General features: G+C 34.8%; 1 protein-coding gene across 1 annotated transcript in view; it reads right to left on the bottom strand.

The window, feature by feature from the left end:
• Window positions 1-10,360: 10,360 nt before the first annotated feature.
• The window catches only part of LOC150084911 (tRNA wybutosine-synthesizing protein 4-like), a 156,719-nt gene continuing 148,334 nt past the window's right edge, over window positions 10,361-18,745 (bottom strand). The window contains exon 18 of the mRNA XM_090375637.1: window positions 10,361-10,563. Within this exon, the coding sequence (XP_090231763.1) occupies window positions 10,390-10,563 (174 nt within the window). The 3' untranslated portion in view covers window positions 10,361-10,389. The remainder of the gene's footprint in view (window positions 10,564-18,745) is intronic.

Genomic DNA, 18,745 nt, shown 5'->3' on the forward strand with positions numbered 1-18,745 from the left:
TTTTAAAATTTAGATTGAAATATATGCACCAACAAATATTATATAGTGTATTATTTAAGATCTAGGTTTTATATTCCATGATATAAAATACATAAAAATAAATATATCAAAAAAATTTGTTCATGTTTTTACAAATTTTCTATAGACTTGAGTTAATTGATTTGGCAACTGAAAATATGGAAATTGCAGAAAAAAATAAATATGACAAAAGTCATAACATTGTTTATTATGGAACTTTCAACAGAAAATCAATATAGGAACTGTATTATTATTAACATAATTTCTTAAATGTCAGATGCATCCAATGTACTGTGGAAGTACATTGGATGCACCTTGATTTGTCTTTAAATTTTTGTAATAGTTATGTTTAATGGAAGGAATGTATTTCAATAGGTCCATCATGTCTTTTCTTTTGTTATGGATCAAAATTTGATCAGTTTTATTTCATTTCCTTTTCTGTAGTGTTGTAAGATTTTATAAATTTAATTTGATTGACCAATTTTTATTTAATTTCTCTTTATGATTGTAATAGAATATAACTGGTTTTGGGAATTCACAATAGAACGTCAGCTGGCCAGAAGGATATAACAAGGGCTGGTCTATGTTTTTTCAGTATTTGATGGTCTACCTACTTGGGATTTTATATTTATTGAATCAAATTAATATACCTTTGTTAAATTTGCATTCAAATTGTATAATTTGTGATTTCAATCTCTAATTTAATCCATTGCATATTCAGCCAGTTGATTGATAATCCCATGATTGTTTTCTTTCTGTTAGTGTTGGAATTTTCTAATAGTTTTGCAGAAAGAAAGTCCTGATGAGTCATCTGAACCACATCAAACAGTTTTGATTGTTTTTCACATGTGATTTGATAATGGCAAAATCTGAATCATTAGGCAAATAGCTATGTCCACTTACACCAAAAATTTCATTTCAATTGAATCCTTGAATTAGGGTTTTTTGAGCAATGGAGGATCACTATCTGATTCATTACTCTGCATGTCACAGTAATAATTACTTGCCATTTTTATTTTACACCCATAAATTTTGTCTTTTATAAAACAATGTACTTTTATAATTAATGATGTTTCTTGTTTAATACTTCACAATAACCTCGATTATGGACAACTGTTGACATCGAAATGGCTTCTGAAATATATTAACTGTTATTCAGAAGCCATACATGGTTCTGCCATCTTGTGGTGATAAATAGAATAATCAAGGTTAATCGTTTTGTTTTGAAAAGTTAAGCACTAATCATGTGCTCTGGTACCAAAAATTGAGAAAATTACAGAAAGTGGAGTTGATCAGTTTGGTCTCTGAGTGGCTCAATTAGTGCTGGGATTAACATTGTTTTCACACAGATTTTGAGTCTTACTTAGGTAAAACCTAATAAATATGGCAAGAATCAGAAATGCTTATTTTAACTGTCATGAAAATAATTATTCTATATCACGTCACAACAATGGTGGGTGCTTTTTCCAAATCAAACCTTTTAGAGTACTGGTAAGTGGTGTTTATTCTAATGATTGTCTTAAAAGATATGTTCTAGTATTTTACAAGAAATGTTTGCTTAAGAAATATTCTTGAGTATTTTTCTATATAGCTGCCCAATTTTCTGGGTTTATGACAGAGAATATCTTTTTGACTCAATTTTTATTTTTCACAAAAAAAAAAAAAATAGTGAAAACTAAGTTAAAATTGGAGTCTTTAGAAAATCTTGTCAATACCTTATTTTTGTTATTGAATACAGCCATAATAAACACCTGAAAACAGGTTAATGCAGTTGTTCAGTAAGCCAAGGAAAAAAAAAAAAAAACCTTTTCTACAGGTTTATCATTTCCAACACGATACAATGCACACAATACATCCCAGGAATTATACCTTTTCTCAATTTAGATTAATGAAAGAACTGAAAAGTTTAAAGGTCACTATCATTAAATATTTATTTTCAAAAAACTAAATGTATGGTATAGCAATTCTTAACTCACTGTCTAGAAATATAAGCCCAAACACTACTCCCCCCTCTATCAATAAATTAGAAAAGGCTTTCTTCCTTGTCAATCACAATTATAAAAGACCAGCGAGAGATGAAACCAATACATCATTGAGGGATGAACTGATCAGTAGTGCACCACAGCATTTGCAACAAACTACCACGTTTTATATGTACCACAGTTCTATCAAAATTGTGCCATCAAGGTGATTTGTGTGTGCATTGATCCAGTGAAGTGTAAAACTTTAAGTATTTAATATGCTTATAGCAGAAGCTGTATTGAAAATTAAAGTTATTAAAATCTTACAACATTACAGAAAAGGAAACAAAAATTATCAAATTTTGATATCTGATTTCTGTGCAACAAATTACCTGCTGCTAATTTGCAAAAATGGATGTACGTGATGCTTTCTAAAAGCAATTCACTGCTTTTAGGGAGCCCTGCTTTGAAATTAAATTGGAACGTGGACACCTTGTTTTTGTGGCAGCTTTATTTCATAGCACTATCAAGATGGGATAATTAAACGAAATTGTCTCTTAGTGCCAATTTAGGTAGTCTTATGCTTCCCCTGCCTCATTATTGCCAAAATCACAAGAAACTGATTTATGAAAATCAGTTACTTGTGATTTTGTATCTTTCTGTGTAGTTAAGTTCAAAGTTAAAAAAAAAAAAAAAAATACCAAATTTGTATTTCTGGTTTGAAGCAAATTTGTAATACCAAGTTTGAGTGAATTTCAGAGATGCCTTCCTGCATAGCCATTTCTGTGGCTATGATGTCTTCCTGCATAGCCATTTATATACCAGTTCTGTGGTTACAGCAGTATTTTCACTATTTGCTTATTGTATTTATATTATATTCCTGTTGTAAATATATTTAATCCAGCAGTAGTGGCATTCCAAAAGTGCAGCAAAAATGGTAACAGGTCAACCTTCCAGAAATTAAAGTTAAAATTGGGTACCAACTTTTACCTACCTTCTGGAATTTTTTTTTTTTTTAATTCTGCTTGAACAAAGCCAACATTTATCTTTTTTCAATGGATTTCAATACTTATTATATCTAACTTTTAATAAAAAAAAAATTTTGGACATAAAACAGAAACATTAGTTTCTTCCATTGAAAAAAAGCAATGGAAACCATTACGTTCATTATTCTAATTTGAAAGATCACTCTGTGTATGCAAAATATCAAACGTGCATACACATATATTTCAGCTTATGTATATTCAAATACTATTCTTTACTTTTAAATCTTTCAAAAATGCTAAGGTAAGGTTGTAGATACTTAGTGAACTGGTGGGAGAAGAAAAAAAGTAACCTGAAATGATAAACACAGCATTGGCACTTCTCTGGTACCATACCACTCCAAACAAAAAAAGCCAAATAATTGCAAAGACAGTGGCAGGTTCTCACATGCAATTTCCCCGAGGGTTTAAGCACGAGGAGAAAGACATAAATATCCTTTCTACATGGTGAAATGCAAATACTGAAGAGCATGTATTACATAAAGCTGTTGTGGTTGCTTTGTTTTTTAACCCTTCAAATAAAATCAGTTTACTCTTAATTTCAGAAGTACAATAAAAATATTTTTAGACTAAACTAAAGATAGCAAATAACAATCCCACTGAAGATCAAATTTGTAAATCGTAAAGTAAATATCTTACTTAATTCAATTTTAAGATAAAATTCAAAAATTTCAGTCCAAATATAAATTTTAATAAACTTCACTGTATTTATTAATTTTCTAAGCTAAATGCACCTTTATGTTTTTGAACTTCAGAAGAGAAGTGTTGTAATATAAAATATGGGAAACACTTTGTATAAAATGTTTCCCATACTTCATATAGTTGGCAATAGTTTGTGCAGCTGGTGTCCAATTTTTTTTTTCTTTCCCCAGCCTTCATTTAATCTTATAACAAGTCAATTATTATATGCTTGGTTTATAGCATTTTAATAAGGAGAACTAATGTGAGTGATGTTTAACATCATCCATTTTCAATCCACTGCAGGATTCTTCAAACAGGCCTCTGAGGTTGGGTATGTTCATATTGTAGTTTTAAATGTTTTTCACCAACCTTATGTAGAAATAAAACACAAAGAAAACGAAAACTGGAATCTTGGTAACTATGTATTTATAATAATTTATATTTGTCTGTATTTACAATAAATTATATTTAACTTTACAACTAAAATATATGAAATATACATATAAAATATACATTAAAATATACTGGGTTAAGAACAATAAAATACATTAAAATATACTAAATTAAAATCGATAAAACCAAAGCTTTCGAAGGCTCCTGCCTTGTTTTTCAGCGGTATTTTCTTTGTTCTGCGGTGCGTCTTTAAATACCAGCAGGTTCACGGTACTCATCACGTGTTTCATTCCCACATGTTCCGTTCTCTTGTGTTATGGAACCGGAAGTGGCTCGAGAGTGGGTCATGTGGAACCGTTCATCCCTTCTGAGGATAGTCCGGGGCTATCATCACCGATCGGGCGAATAAGTTCTGGGACCGCAAGTGGCTTGAGAGTTTGCGGATCTGTTCCACAGTCAACATTAATAGAGATAGAGGAATGCGGATCCATCCCCTCTTTGAGGCTACTATCCTCAGAAGGGATGAACGGTTCCACATGACCCACTCTCGAGCCACTTCCAGTTCCATAACACAAGAGAACGGAACACGTGGGAATGAAACACGTGATGAGTACCGTGAACCTGCTGGTATTTAAAGACGCACCGCAGAACAAAGAAAATACCGCTGAAGAAGAAGGCAGGAGCCTTCGAAAGCTTTGGTTTTATCGATTTTAATTTAGTATATTTTAATGTATTTTATTGTTCTTAACCCAGTATATTTTAATGTATATTTTATATGTATATTTCATATATTTTAGTTGTAAAGTTAAATATAATTTATTATAAATACATAGTTACCAAGATTCCAGTTTTCGTTTTCTTTGTGTTTTATTTCTACATAAGGTTGGTGAAAAACATTTAAAACTACAATACACTGCAGGATGAAGGCCTCTCCAGCAACTTTCCAGTTCCTTCTGTTCTGTTTTGTGCAATGGCCATTCATTTACTACCCACAAAACCTGTGAATTTCATCTGTCCATCTCTGCTTTTGTCTTCCAGGTTTTCTTTTAGTTCAGTTCCTTCATCTCTTTGGTACCATTCTGCTATTTTCTTAGTCCATCTGTCATCATGTCTTCGAGCTGCATATCCTGCCCAAGACCATTTTAGTTCTTTAGTTTTTATAAGAATGTCCTTTATTTGTGTTTGCTGCCTAATCCATGTGTTTCTCTTAACTAACAGTCTGATTCCTAATATAATTCATTCCATTCTTTACTGTGTAGTTTTCAGCTTCTCTTTCATTCTTTTGGTGAGTGCCCAAGTTTCACTTCCATAAGTCATGGTGGGGAGTATACATTGGTTCATTATTTTACATTTCAGACAAATTGGGATATTGTCCTCTGTATGTGACTTACATTTCCTGAATGCTATCCATCCGAAATTTACTTCTCTTGACTTCTAGCCATTTATCATTATTACAGCTAATGACTTGTCCAAGGTAAGTACAGGAATCCCTGGTATCAGAGTCCCCGCAGTCACGAGGACTTGAAAATTAAAGAATTAAAGCTTTTTTCATTGAGAAAATTGACCAAGCACGTGAATATTTTTTGCAAGAACGATATTCTTCATGATCTTGCAACAGAAGTTAATATATTAACTTTTCGTGCTACAAAAGTTAAGTGCAAAGTTAGACACAATTTTATCTGAAAAAATACACCCAAAAAAAAAAAAAAAACTCTGGATTCATTCTTACAACTAAAAAATAGTGTAACTTCAATAAACTTAACCTTACATTGTGCAACATTTTCTCATTTATCAGTTTCTTCATCCATTTTTACTATGTTTGTTATTTGGTTTTTAGGAGCATTAGCAACTAAGGCCATATTGCTCCGGGGATTATGCAGTGGTTATTCCCTGACCTTTCCACATCCTCCATATTTGGTGGCTCATGGGCTCGAACCCTGGTATAATCAAGAAGCATGTGCTACACACTGCTGCTTTTATCCACCTGGCTACGAAGGCTCTTTTTACTATGTACAAGTACATAATAAACATTACAAAAATTTGGTCCCTGTTTTAAGTGGAATTTTCGGAACCAATTATCCTCAGATAATGAGGATCCCCTGTATACTTGTTAATCATTACTTTTGTTTTAGCCACATTCGTCTTTAGTCCAAAATTGTTACTAACTCTGCATAACTGATTAAGATTTTCCTCTAATTCTTTAGGATCGTGGCTCACAATGGCATCTGCAAATCATAAATTGTTTAGATACTCTCTATTCACATTGACTCCTTTCTGCGACCTGTCCAATCTTCTGAAAGCTTCAAGGGCAACAGTAAACAACTTTGGAGATATTGTGTCTCCTTGTCGAACTCCTTTCTCAATTTTAAATTTGCTGCTGTCTTTGTTTAGTCTAATAAAAGAGGTAACATTCTCTCATATATTTTCTTAAAAATCATAAAATGTATGGGATGTCTATGCCTTGTCTTTCCAGTGTCCAAAACATTGCATTATGTTGGTATGGAGTGACATGCCTTTTCATAATTTACAAATGCCAGGCATAATGATGTTTTATGTTCATTTGCTTTCTCCATTAGCTGCAATATTACGTGAAAGTGATCCATAGTTCAGAATTCTGTCCTAAAGCCAGCTTGCTCTTTCATTTGATTCTCATCAAGTATTTCTAATCTGTTAGTAATAACTCTTGTGAACAACTTGTAGATGTGGGACAACAAGCTAATTGGTCCATAATTTACAATTTTTGATTTGTCTCCTTTCTTTTCTTATGCAGCAAAATTATGATTGCATTATTCCACTCCTTCAGCATATCACGCCTTTCCTAATGTATTTTGTGAATGAGTTTTGCCAGTTTCTGTCATGTCTCTTCCTCCTAATTTTAACAACTCTACAGTGACTTCATCTTCACGCAGGGCTTTCTGATTCATTTTCTTCAGTGCATGTTCCACCTCCTCAGGATATGCCTTCTCTGCTATTTATAAGTACATCACTATTCTTCAGTTTCAGTATCATTTGTCTTTCTGAATGACTGCTGATTTAAGTCCTTTGTTTTCTTTTAATGTTTGTTCTACTTTTCTTTTGTTAAATCTTCTTATGTCCTCTCTGAGTCTCTTTCTAATGGCTTTGCATAACTCAGTATACTCAATTTTGTCCTTGCCTTTTCCTTGCTTTTCATTTGTCATCTTCAGTTCTTCACAATGAGTGTTTCTTGACTAATTTTTTTCTTTTTTAGATTTCTTTTTACCTATAGGTTTCTTGGACTTTATCACTTTCAGAAAGTTGTATTACTCGTCAATATCTTGGTCCTGAAAGGTCTGCAGAAGCTCAAATTTGTTCTTAAGTTCCAGTACGTACTGCTTTTTCTCCTCTTCTGTTATCTCAAAGGCCTTTGTATTATTTACTAGAGTCAGTTTTTTCCTTTCTTTTCTTACATCTATATCAAATGTGCATTTTACCATTCTCTGATCACTTCCAACATTTTGCTTGTTCAGGATGGTAACATTGTTCACAATATATCTTCCGTTAGTTGTTTGTTATTTGGTTTTTAGGAGCATTAGCAACTAAGGCCATATTGCTCCTGGATATGCGGTGGTCATTCCCTGACCTTTCTGCATCCTCCGTATTTGGTGGTGACGCCTCGAACCCCAGGTCTAATCAAGAAGCGTGTGCTACGCACTACTGCTCCTTCCCACCTGGCTACGGAGGCACCTTCTTCTGTTAGTGAGGATGAAGTCAATTTCATTAGTTGTTAATCCATTTGGGCTTTTCCATATTCTCTTTCCGTTCACCCTTTTCTTGAAAAAAAAGTGTTCATTACTGACATTCCTCAAGTCTTTCATTCCTTTCAAATTTCCTATAGTTTCCCTTTCTGCACTGTTTTGTCTCTTTCCAACCTTAGCATTTGAAGTTCCCCATAATGGTGTAAGTTTTCTGTTCATCTAGAAGTGTCTCAATTTCGGTGTACATTTCTTCAATGTCTTCACGGCTTGATGTTGGTGCATAAATCATTATAACCTTTAGTTTGTACCTCTTAGAAATCCTGAGAAGCAGTCTTGACACCCTTGATGTACTTTTGAATTCCAAAATGTTTTTTATATCTTTATGGACCAAAAAGCCAACTCCACCTTTGTTCTTTTCACTTTTCCATTGGTGTACAGGAGATTTCCACTCGATAAAGTTATAAGCGATTCGTTTCTTATTCTTGTTTCAATCAAGCTGATGATATTCCAATTCACATTTTCTAATTCCTTTTCCAGCTCTAATATCCTATCTTCACCGATGAATGATCTAACATTGTAACAGGCCAAGTTCAGTTTCCGTGCACGGCAGCCTGGTCGTATCCAGAGATCCTTAGCACCCTCTGCTTCCACTCTGATTCTCTTGCTGCCATATGAGGCAAAGTGAAAGCTGTTGCTGGACACTGAGGGCCATTTGTTTTGTCATGTGCTGGAGGGTTTGGTCTTTCCCTTTTCACTCTGCCCAGGAATCTTGAAGAGAACTCTACATATTCATTGTCACTAAAGTGATCTAACAGGACTTACCATTGAGAAGGTGTGTATGAGTGGATTTTAGGGAGGCAGGCCAACCAGACTTCTCCTAAATTGTAAAATAGAAAAATATTGGATCCATCAGTGTTTTAGAATGAGTGTCTGATAACACACACAATGCCTGTTCCCCTCTAAGCCCCAATGTGACGTTTAGCATCATATTGCAACTTTATTTTAGCAATGAAAGAAGACACTTATTCTAAAACCTTGTTCAATATTCATTCTGTTTCTATATTGTTTTTAAAGAAAACCAGATGAGAAACTAGATTCACACTTAGGTTGTGATTTTCCATATTCATGAACTTTTTGTGATATAATAGGATCACACAATTATTTGTATATTTTCTGAGGACTGGAATTTTTTTTTCCCTGAGGTCATGGACCACACTTTGAGAAACACTGGCATATAGTTTGTGGTACTTGAACATTTATCTTTTTGAATATTGTATTTATTTTTCTCTTTAATTCTCCCCTTCTTATGATTGAGGCTTGATCCAATTTAGCCTCTCAAAATGTTGGTTAATTTTACCAAGGTAAGGCCACAAAGAATCAATATACTTCTTCGGCTAGTCTGCTGGATGGAAAATCAGAGTTTTCAGGAGGAAAAACCTGCAATCCTCAGCTGAAACAGACTTATTCAGCCAAATTGTAGGGGAAAAGGCCACAAAAGTTATCTAAATGGGACTCAAACCCAGAATTTTTCTACATGGTGGAAGAACAGCAATTCTATCTTGTGTTAGTTGTGGGGGCTTTTCAAAACATCACCAGAGTTATGTATTTAGTATTAAATACATGTTTTATATCTCATTTACTCATACTCAGGATTTTATTGTCACCTAACTCAAATTTAAATTATAACATTTTACTGATTATTTCTACTTGGAAGTTCACTTCAGAAGAAAAGTGTTCTAATTTAATGTTGACATGTAAGGTGCTTTAAGTTAAACTGACAGGTTATGATAAAAACATTTGATATGTGGGAATTATAACATTTTAGCTGTTACAACAATTTCCTGCTTATAACTAAAAAGAAATATTTCACTAATTTCTGATTCATTTCGATTTGTAAAGGTTTCAAAAGACCTGGTCTTTTGAAACCTTTTCAAACCTTTTTGAATCCATATTTCTCAGAATTGTCTAAAGAAAATCTTTAAAGAATAATGAATCTTGTGAAGCAAAGCAATATGACAAACAAGAATGTAGAAATATGTAAGGATTTCACTTACAAACATGAAATTTCTCTACCTTAATATAAATTTCATATTAATATAAAATTTAAATAAATAATTAACATTATGGGTAATGTTTCTTGCATGTCCACATGTAACTTAATTTTTATCTATCTGGGTGGTTATTCACCACTAGTGTTACACATTATAAAAATGGAGTTTTTATTAGTTTTAATATAAATATTATTACACCTATTAACCAACTCCTTATTGATCATTACAGCTCTGGTTCATACGGTCTAACCAATTCCTGTAATATAAATTCATAAATAACATTTCTGAATTTTCTAATTCATTGATAATTAAAAGACCAATTTATTTGATTCCTTATCAGCATATACAATTTAATTATAGATGCATTTGCTTGTTTTAAAATACAATTTTGGCATTTGCTCGGTAAAAATTATAAATTAATGCTAAATTCCTGTATCTCTTCAAATCTGAACTTACATTTTCATAAATACACAAAAAATAGTTTCCAGTCAGGCCCTACAAAAATAAATACATTTTATACATAATATTATACAATATTTTTTACTATCTGCTTAAGCGGAAGTTGAAGAATAAAGTCATTCAGGTGAGTGCCAAAAGAAAAGCAGTTGCCTCCACCTCCAGTTATTATAACAGTCTGAATTTCTTCTAGGTATACACTAGAATGATTATGAAGCATTATGGGATGTATAGGATCTTGAATCTGACAAAAAAGAACATTTTAATTAAGTAAAATTAAAAAATAATATATTAGAGATGTTTGTTTATTATCTCTCCATCAAGAGCAATACTAATAATCTAAACTCTAAAACAAGCAGAATATAGTGGAAAGCAGTTAACACAAAATGTGTTAACTACTTTACAGTACAAACATTTAATTATTTACTTTTTTTTACTTAAATGTTGGATTCATTTTTAGATTTTAGAAATACAGCATACAAATACAAGAAAATAGCCAAAGTTTGCATAATTTGCACTATGTTAACAACACTAATTAACTGAAACTTCTTATTAACTTTTAGAAATAGTTCATTTTGCTTACTAACAAAGCAAAATTGTTTTCTAACATAGGTAGTACTAATTAAATGGTGCTACTGATGTAGTTTGCATATTAGTAGAAAATCTTGTGCATTATGGTAATTTTATGAAACCAGATCACAACAAAAATTATAAAATAAACAATCAAAGAAGTAGCACTATTCTGAAGCTCCCTTTTGCAATTTGATACCCAATCAATAAGCTCCATTTATTTTTCTTAAAACTCTAATCCTGAAGCTTCTAACTTTTGATCAATCTCTATTTCTTGTCTAGCTTTTAACTCCACAGGTTAATGGAGCCTTATAATCACCTAATTTCTCTTTTGCTTCAAATAAATGTTTAATAAAACAAATTTATTATATAATCTTCCACCTTCCTTATAATTTTTTTCTATACAGGTAACCCTTGTATAACACAGTAGTTAGGTTCCTATAAAATATCATGTTCTGCGAAACCATGTTATACAGGACTAAGAAAAAGTACAAAAAGTGGGCAGGGTAAGGTTCCAAAAGCTAACAAAAATGCACCATTCTATATTTTTTAAAGAGTAAAAGACACACAAAATCAGTAATTTGGGTCTGTTTGCTTTTGCTCGATAAATCTTTGTGAATTTCATCATATGGAACTAAGCATTTTTGAAGCTCCCTTTTGAACTTTGCACTCCTTTCGTTCAAGAATCTGCATTCAAAAAATAAGATTCTAATTGTTTGGCTAACTTTTTAGTGTAAAATTTGTAAGTTTAGAATTTATCTGCTTTATCATCCTCTGAATTGATTTGGTTTTGCCTCATATGCCATTTCCACCAAATCTGCTTCACCAGCCTCTTTTTCCACCAGTAATTCTTGAATGTCTTGAGTAATAATATTTTTGGTTTTTTTAGGAGCATAGGTGATTCATGTTACTCTGTGTATATTGTCTATGAATTCGTGTGTCCTGAGGTCAATTTTCTGTTTTGCTGGATGAAAATCCCAAGATTCTGGGAGGAAAAACCATACTACCCTCGCCTGAGCCTGACTAACTAAGCAACACTGTATAAAAGGCCCATAAAAATTCCTCCCATCATCGACGGGATTTGAACTCAGGTCTTTTCCACCCGGTGTGGGGAGGGCGATTCTATCAACTGTGCTACCCAGGTGGGCTGCAGTAGTCCTATCAAACCCTTTTACCGATTTTCTCCTATCACACCGATTCCATTTTCTGCCGGTTCGACCATGTTTTCTGAATGAACTGGCTATGGCCATACATTTTTCCACACGCCTTTAATGTTGATGGGTTTACTTCTTTCAGCAATAATGCTATGGTTCTGATACAGTCCACAATTGAGAAATGTTTCCATGCCCCCATTACTTCGATAGATTCGGAATCAATTTTATCCAAAATCCACTGTAATGAGTTTTAAAGGTGGATATAATGCCTTGATCTAATGGCTGAATGAAAGAAGTTATATTAACCTTGTACAACTGTGGTGGTAGGAACATTACTTCCATATTTGGATGACTTAAATCTTTTGGGTGGCCTGGTGTGCTATCAAATAGTAATAAAACTTTGAAATTTAGATTTTTCCGAAAGTTCAATAGCACAGAACATAACATGGGAATTTCCCAATCAATTTTTATTGACTAGGAGTCAACAGCAGGGATTCAAAAAGAGTGGAAATGTTGAAAAATGACATCCAACATAATAGCAGGGTTTCCCCAGCACAAAAGCTCAAAAATACCCTGTTATGCGAGGTTTACCGAAATTCTCTAAATATGTTAGAGCGAAACTGTGTTATATAGGTACCATGTTGTGCGAGGATTGGCGCAATTTATCAAGCATGTCAGAGCGAAACTGTGTTGTAGAAGTACCGTGTTATACGGGGGTTGCCTGTACTCCCAAAACTACTAACGTCCAATTTTTGGTTATTTATTTGCACTCTAAATTTTCTTTGTGTCTCCAAAATTTCATGCCAAACAGTCTCCAATCTTATAAAATTTATTTAGAGATTCTTTAAGATCTTGAAAACTGCATAATTTAAAAACACAATATCATCTGCATATAATGATCCAATTTTTACATCTCCCACAATAAAGTTTGGTAACAACTTTATTGGGGGAGATAAGGTTCGATCTTAACCCATTTTTCATGATCCTTAAATCTTAACTGCAGATCTGCCATATTTTTATGAAATTTGAAAGCAAATTTCTAGGTAAATACTGTATGATTTTTCTATTAGAAGATGAAATGCACAAGGCATAATTTCTTTGGGCTTAGGTAATTAACTATATAATATCGGTGTAGATAGACTATAGTTATATATTGTGAGTGCCTTCACAATGAGATAGCTCGTAGTGCACTACTTCAAATAATAAATCTAGTAGAGAAGACTGAAAATAAATAACAGTAGTCTTCTCTAGTAGAGAAGCATTATTTATTTGAAGTAGTGCAATACGAGCTATCTCATTGAGAAGACGCCCACAATATGAGACACAGTTAATACGATGCCTTTACACTACATACGTAGTTCAAATTTATGGGTAAACTATGGTGTATCTACACCGATATTATATAGATAATTTGTTTTGGTACAAGTATATGACCCTGGAATCCTCCTTTTGGCCTGAAATAAACTTCAACTTGTCCTTCAGAAAATGTTCTTTGAATAGTGTCATGCACTCATTTTTCTCCAGTTTTCTCACCACTTTGGTCTAATTACATATAATGTAATATATATATATATATGTTTAATAACACGAACTTCATAGTGTACTTATGCTGAATAAACAATTCATTGTGTTATTATTGCATTTAAGTATATTATATTAGTTTACTATTCTGATTTGAATGGAAACCTTAGATCACAGCAGCAAAACAAAGGTGGGTCTGTCTGAACAGGATATGATTGCAGCCAGTGGGATGGATGTCATTGTGTGTTCAATGTAAAGAGCGAGAGGATATTAGGCATCAAACCAGTGTTCTAATAGGTGTTTGAGAGCTTAAAGAACAGGGTAGATGCCCTGAAAGGAATTAAATTGGGGGCGACCATCCAGCTCTCAGCTGCCCACATCAACTTGTCCTTCAGAGCTCGTTCTTGTCTATCAGACAACACAGCAGCAATCCCCACGGCAGAATGCACTGGTCCATCTCACAGGAGATAGCTATTGTTGGTGACTCTTGTCATGGAAATAGGAAATATATTGTGCAAAAAGGATAGGTGGGATAGGACCAGGATATGTCTGTCAGGAGTTTAGTCAATGTTGTTCAGCAGATATCTTGAAAGGCTAGAAAAACATGATACTGTTATATACACGATGGCACTAATGACATTAAGAGTAGGAGATGCAAGGACTTATTTTACAAGTACAGGGCAACAACATTGAGAAAAACTTGTGAATTAGGGTTTAATTAGGGAAAAGCTTGCAAATTATGGTTAAAACCCTTTGCCAGCTCTTCCATCATGCAGTATGACTGATGTCTTTTGAGGTTACGATGAACACCACGGTGAGATCCAAACTTCCTGACATTTTGAGGGTACAGCTCTAAAACGGTGTTTGCAGGCCGGCCGCTAGTTTGTACAATGGACTGAACCTATTGGTAAATCTCTAGGAGGCTTCCGGATCAGCTAGTGTATAATCTTGCAACCTCTACTCTGCCAGATAGTGACTGGAGGGAGACTGAGTAGTGCGTATGTGGGGGCCATGATAGTCAAGGATTTAGGTATATTCTTACCATGTGTATGCATATCCAAGAATTTCATTACTTCATACAGCATGTCCCCACCCCCCACACTTTTTCTTACTATTGAATACACCATGAATTGTCAAACTAATAGACCAAAAATTGTCTCCAAAAAGATATAAACCTACCAAACACTTCCTAGTTCATTTCACAAATATATGTGGTCTCAGTTCTAATCTTAACGACATCCATTTCCACTAACAGTCTGCCAAACCCAATGTACTTTTTCCTGACAGAATCTCAGTTGCCCAAATTATTTGCTGTATGATTCTTTTCGCCTCAAAGGTTCTGTTCTGATATTCCCTGTCAGACACTTGGTAATTTGGAATCTGCCCTTTTCGATCTTCTCTAGCTTAAAATCTCTCTCTACCTCATTCTGTCAAATTCATCTGTTGTCTCTATCGTTCTCCCAACTCCACCAATCACTTGGAGCTCTTTGACTTCCTCTCTTTGCAACTTGACTTTCTTCAGTCCAACTTTCCTCAGTGATTTTAATGTTCACAACTCCAGCTGACTTCTGTTTTCTAGTCACACAGACCAAGCTGGTCGAGATGCTGAGGCTAATGACCTCACACAGATTGTTCATTTACCTACCAGAATACCGGAAAATCCTAACCATACAGGCAAGGCACTTGATCTTTTTCTCACAAACAACCCGTCTAAGTATGCAGTCCTTTAGGAACCTCAGCTCACAACTTGGTGATTTCCTCTTTGCCAATGGAGCCTTGGGAATTCCCAACCTCACGTTGTTTGGCATTTCAAGAATGCAAAATGAGATGACCTGCAAGATTTCTTTTCTACTTTTCTTAATCGAATTACTGTTTCAAAACTTCTGTCAACGTTTGCTCAGATTGTGTCAGTGAGATTATTCTTGAAGGAATGGAATCCTTTATTCCACACTCCACTTTAAAATCTCATCCTTTATCTAAACCTTGGTTTTCCAATAAACGTGCTAAGGCTGTTCAAGAAAAGAATGTTGCATATTGTAATTGGCTTGTTTCCAATTCTTCAGTTTCATTTTCTGCCTATACCAAAGCTCGCAACAATTGTAAAGCAGTTATTAATCAGCCAAACTAGATTTTGAACAGGCGAAGAGTAGAAAACTTGCTTCTTGCCTTAATGGTAGCCGAGCATTCTGGTCTCTTGGCAAAGCTATCAGCTGAAACTTTTGCCCATCTCTGCTCCCACCTCTGTCAAAACCAGATGGTTCTATTGTCACTTCAGCCAAGGATACTAAGGAGGATAAAGCTAACCTGCTAGCACCCCATTTTTCTTCCAACTCATGTATTAATGATATTGGTAAAACACCTACCACCATTCTCAACACGCTCTATTCAATGGCTCCTGTGGTCTTCCATCAAAAGGACGTCAGAAGGATCTTGACGAATCTTGGTGCTAAGAAAGCTCCAGGTCCTAAACCTCACTTGTTCTCAAAACCTGTGCTCCTGTACTCTGCTGCCTCTTTTAATTGCATCCCTCCCATATTGGATGGGAGGGCTTTGTCCCTCCCATCCAATTATTGTCCCATTGCAATTACTTCTACTCTTTCTAAAGAAATGGAGAAATTGATTAACTGCCAACTCTTAAACTACCTAGAAACCTTCCATCTGATCAAAGATCGCCAGTATGGATTCAGTCAGAGTCGATTTACTGGTGATATTGTGGCTTATGTTACCCATTTATGGACAAATTCAATGGAAAAGTTCAGTGAAACACAAGCAGTTTCTCTTGACATCTTAAAGGCTTTCGATCATGTTTGGCATAAAGGTCGGCGCCTCCGTAGCCAGGAGCAGCAGTACGTAGCACACGCTTATTGATTAGACCTGGGTTCGAGCCCATAACCACCAAATACAGAGGATGCGGAAAGGTTTGGGAATGACCACTGCATATCCCCGGGGCAATATGGCCTTAGTTGCTAATGCTCCTAAAAACCAAACAACAACAATAACAGCATAAAGGTCTTCTAAACAAGCTTCCATCTTATGGTTTGCCAACTGTTTTTTTGTAATTGGTTATCCAGTTTTCTCTCTGACTGCTCACTGAGGGTGAGGGTAGATGGCTCTCTGTCTTCTAACTTCTCCATTAATGCTGGTGTCCCCCAAGGTTCAGCTCTTTCTTCCACTCATTCACTCTTGTATATTGATGGCCTTCTTCCATTGACCAGAAATCCTATCCATAGTTTTGCTGATGATACCACATTGCTTTGCACCTTCCAGTTTGAGAAACCCTGCCCTGCTCAAACAGCTTCAACTTCATGAGTATCCACTGCCAAATCCTTAAATGCTAATCTCCACGTAATTCTCTAGTAGGGTAAAGAAAACTTAAATTTCAATCCTTCTAAAACTCAGTCCTGTCTTATATCTTACAAAAAGGATTCTTCTGCTCCTATGTGTATCTTTGGTGACACTCCGATTTCTAGGCAAGATGATATCTCTTTTGGGGATTACTCTGACTTCTAATCTCTCTTGGCACAAATGCAATACAAATATTGCTTCCTCTGCATCTAAAAAAAACTTGGTTTTCTCTTTTGCTCTCAGCATTACTTTTCTTCCAAACAGCTGTTCACTCTGTACAAATTGCAAATCATCCTTCCATGGAATATTGTTCCCACATCTGGGGCGGTGGCCCCAAAACCTCTCTCAAGCTTCTAGATTCCATTCTGAAGAGGGCAGTTAGGTTAATTAATGACTCATCTCTAACTTTCTGTCTCATAGATGTACTATTTCTGCTGCATGCCTTTTCTACAGATATTTCCATGGTCACTGTCCTTCCGACTTGGCTTCAATAATTACCGCTCTCTCTCTTTCAAAATGGTACGAACACTTGCTGCCACCAGCTGACATCCATTTACTGTCCAACTTCAACTCACAGAACCAACTTTTCATCTTCCTTGTTTATTCATTCAACTGCCGTTTTCTGGAACAACCTTCCTTCATACATATTTCCTGAAAATTACAGTCTACAGAAGTTCAAGTCTAATGTCAACAAATATCTTCTTTTGTCTTCTTAACCTCCAACCTATGCACGGTGCTAAGTACTATAGGTTCTAATACCTCTTGTGTTTGGGGTTTTCATTAAAAAAAAAAAAAAAAATTTGAGAGTGTCTGCAATTCTCCCCAGACATGACAGGAGGGGAGTACATGTTGAGAGCCTTTTCAATCAATTCAGCCCTAGAGAGAACATGCAAAGCTCATGGGGTAGAATTTTTCTCAGTGTGATCTGTGCTTGTTAACAGGAGGGACTGCTTCTACAGGAATGGGTTAGACTTAGATAGAAAAGGTGCAAGAATATTTGCTGATACTATTGAGGCAGTGTCAGGTGGGTCGAAAAACTGCTAGCTTGGGAGAGGGATAAAAGATTAACACAGGAGAACAGATTAACAATAGCTGCAGGCAGAGGTGGAAGTGATTATTGAACTGCTTCTATTGGAACATACAGCAGCCCAGAAAACAAGGTACTGGGGATTTCATGGAACAAAAAAAATATAGGGCTATATTAGGATAACAAACAATAAGAACAGGTGCACATATACTTGCATTTACACCAATGCTAGTAAATAAATTTGATGAATTTGAAGTGCTGGTCAAGTAATTACATGCAAACGTTGTGGAGGGGATGAATCACACTGATTCACTTGATATCAATTGCTTAACTGTTCATGATTCAGGTTGCTGACAAATGGAATACATATTTTGCTTCTACATTCACATTAGGGATTCTTTAGGGAAGTGGATGCCACAAGTTTATTAAACTCTAACAGAGAGCTAAATGATTTTGTATTAACTCAGAAGAAAATGGTAGAGAGACTGTTAAAGTTAAACTTAAAAAAGGAACCTGGCATGGATGGGATCCATCCAATTATATTAAGGGAGATAGCAAAGGAGGTAAGCAAACTCCTAGGCATAATTATCAGAGCATCTTTGGATTTAGGAGAGGTCCCTGTGGACAGGAGATGTGCACCCAATTCACAAAGGGGGGATCAAAGGGTGACATGAGTAATTTCAGTAGCTTAACTTCTGTTCCAGGGAAAATAATGGAGTCACAGGTTAAAGAAGTGATGCAGGATCATCTAGACAGGGGTACCCGTTTTAATGTAAAAACTGTGGTACTACACTCAGTGTCATGGAAAA

This window comes from Mastigoproctus giganteus, chromosome 6 (assembly GCF_048544385.1).
Source record: "Mastigoproctus giganteus isolate SK-2022 chromosome 6, ASM4854438v1, whole genome shotgun sequence".
In the NCBI taxonomy this organism is placed as follows: Eukaryota; Metazoa; Arthropoda; class Arachnida; order Uropygi; family Thelyphonidae; genus Mastigoproctus; species Mastigoproctus giganteus.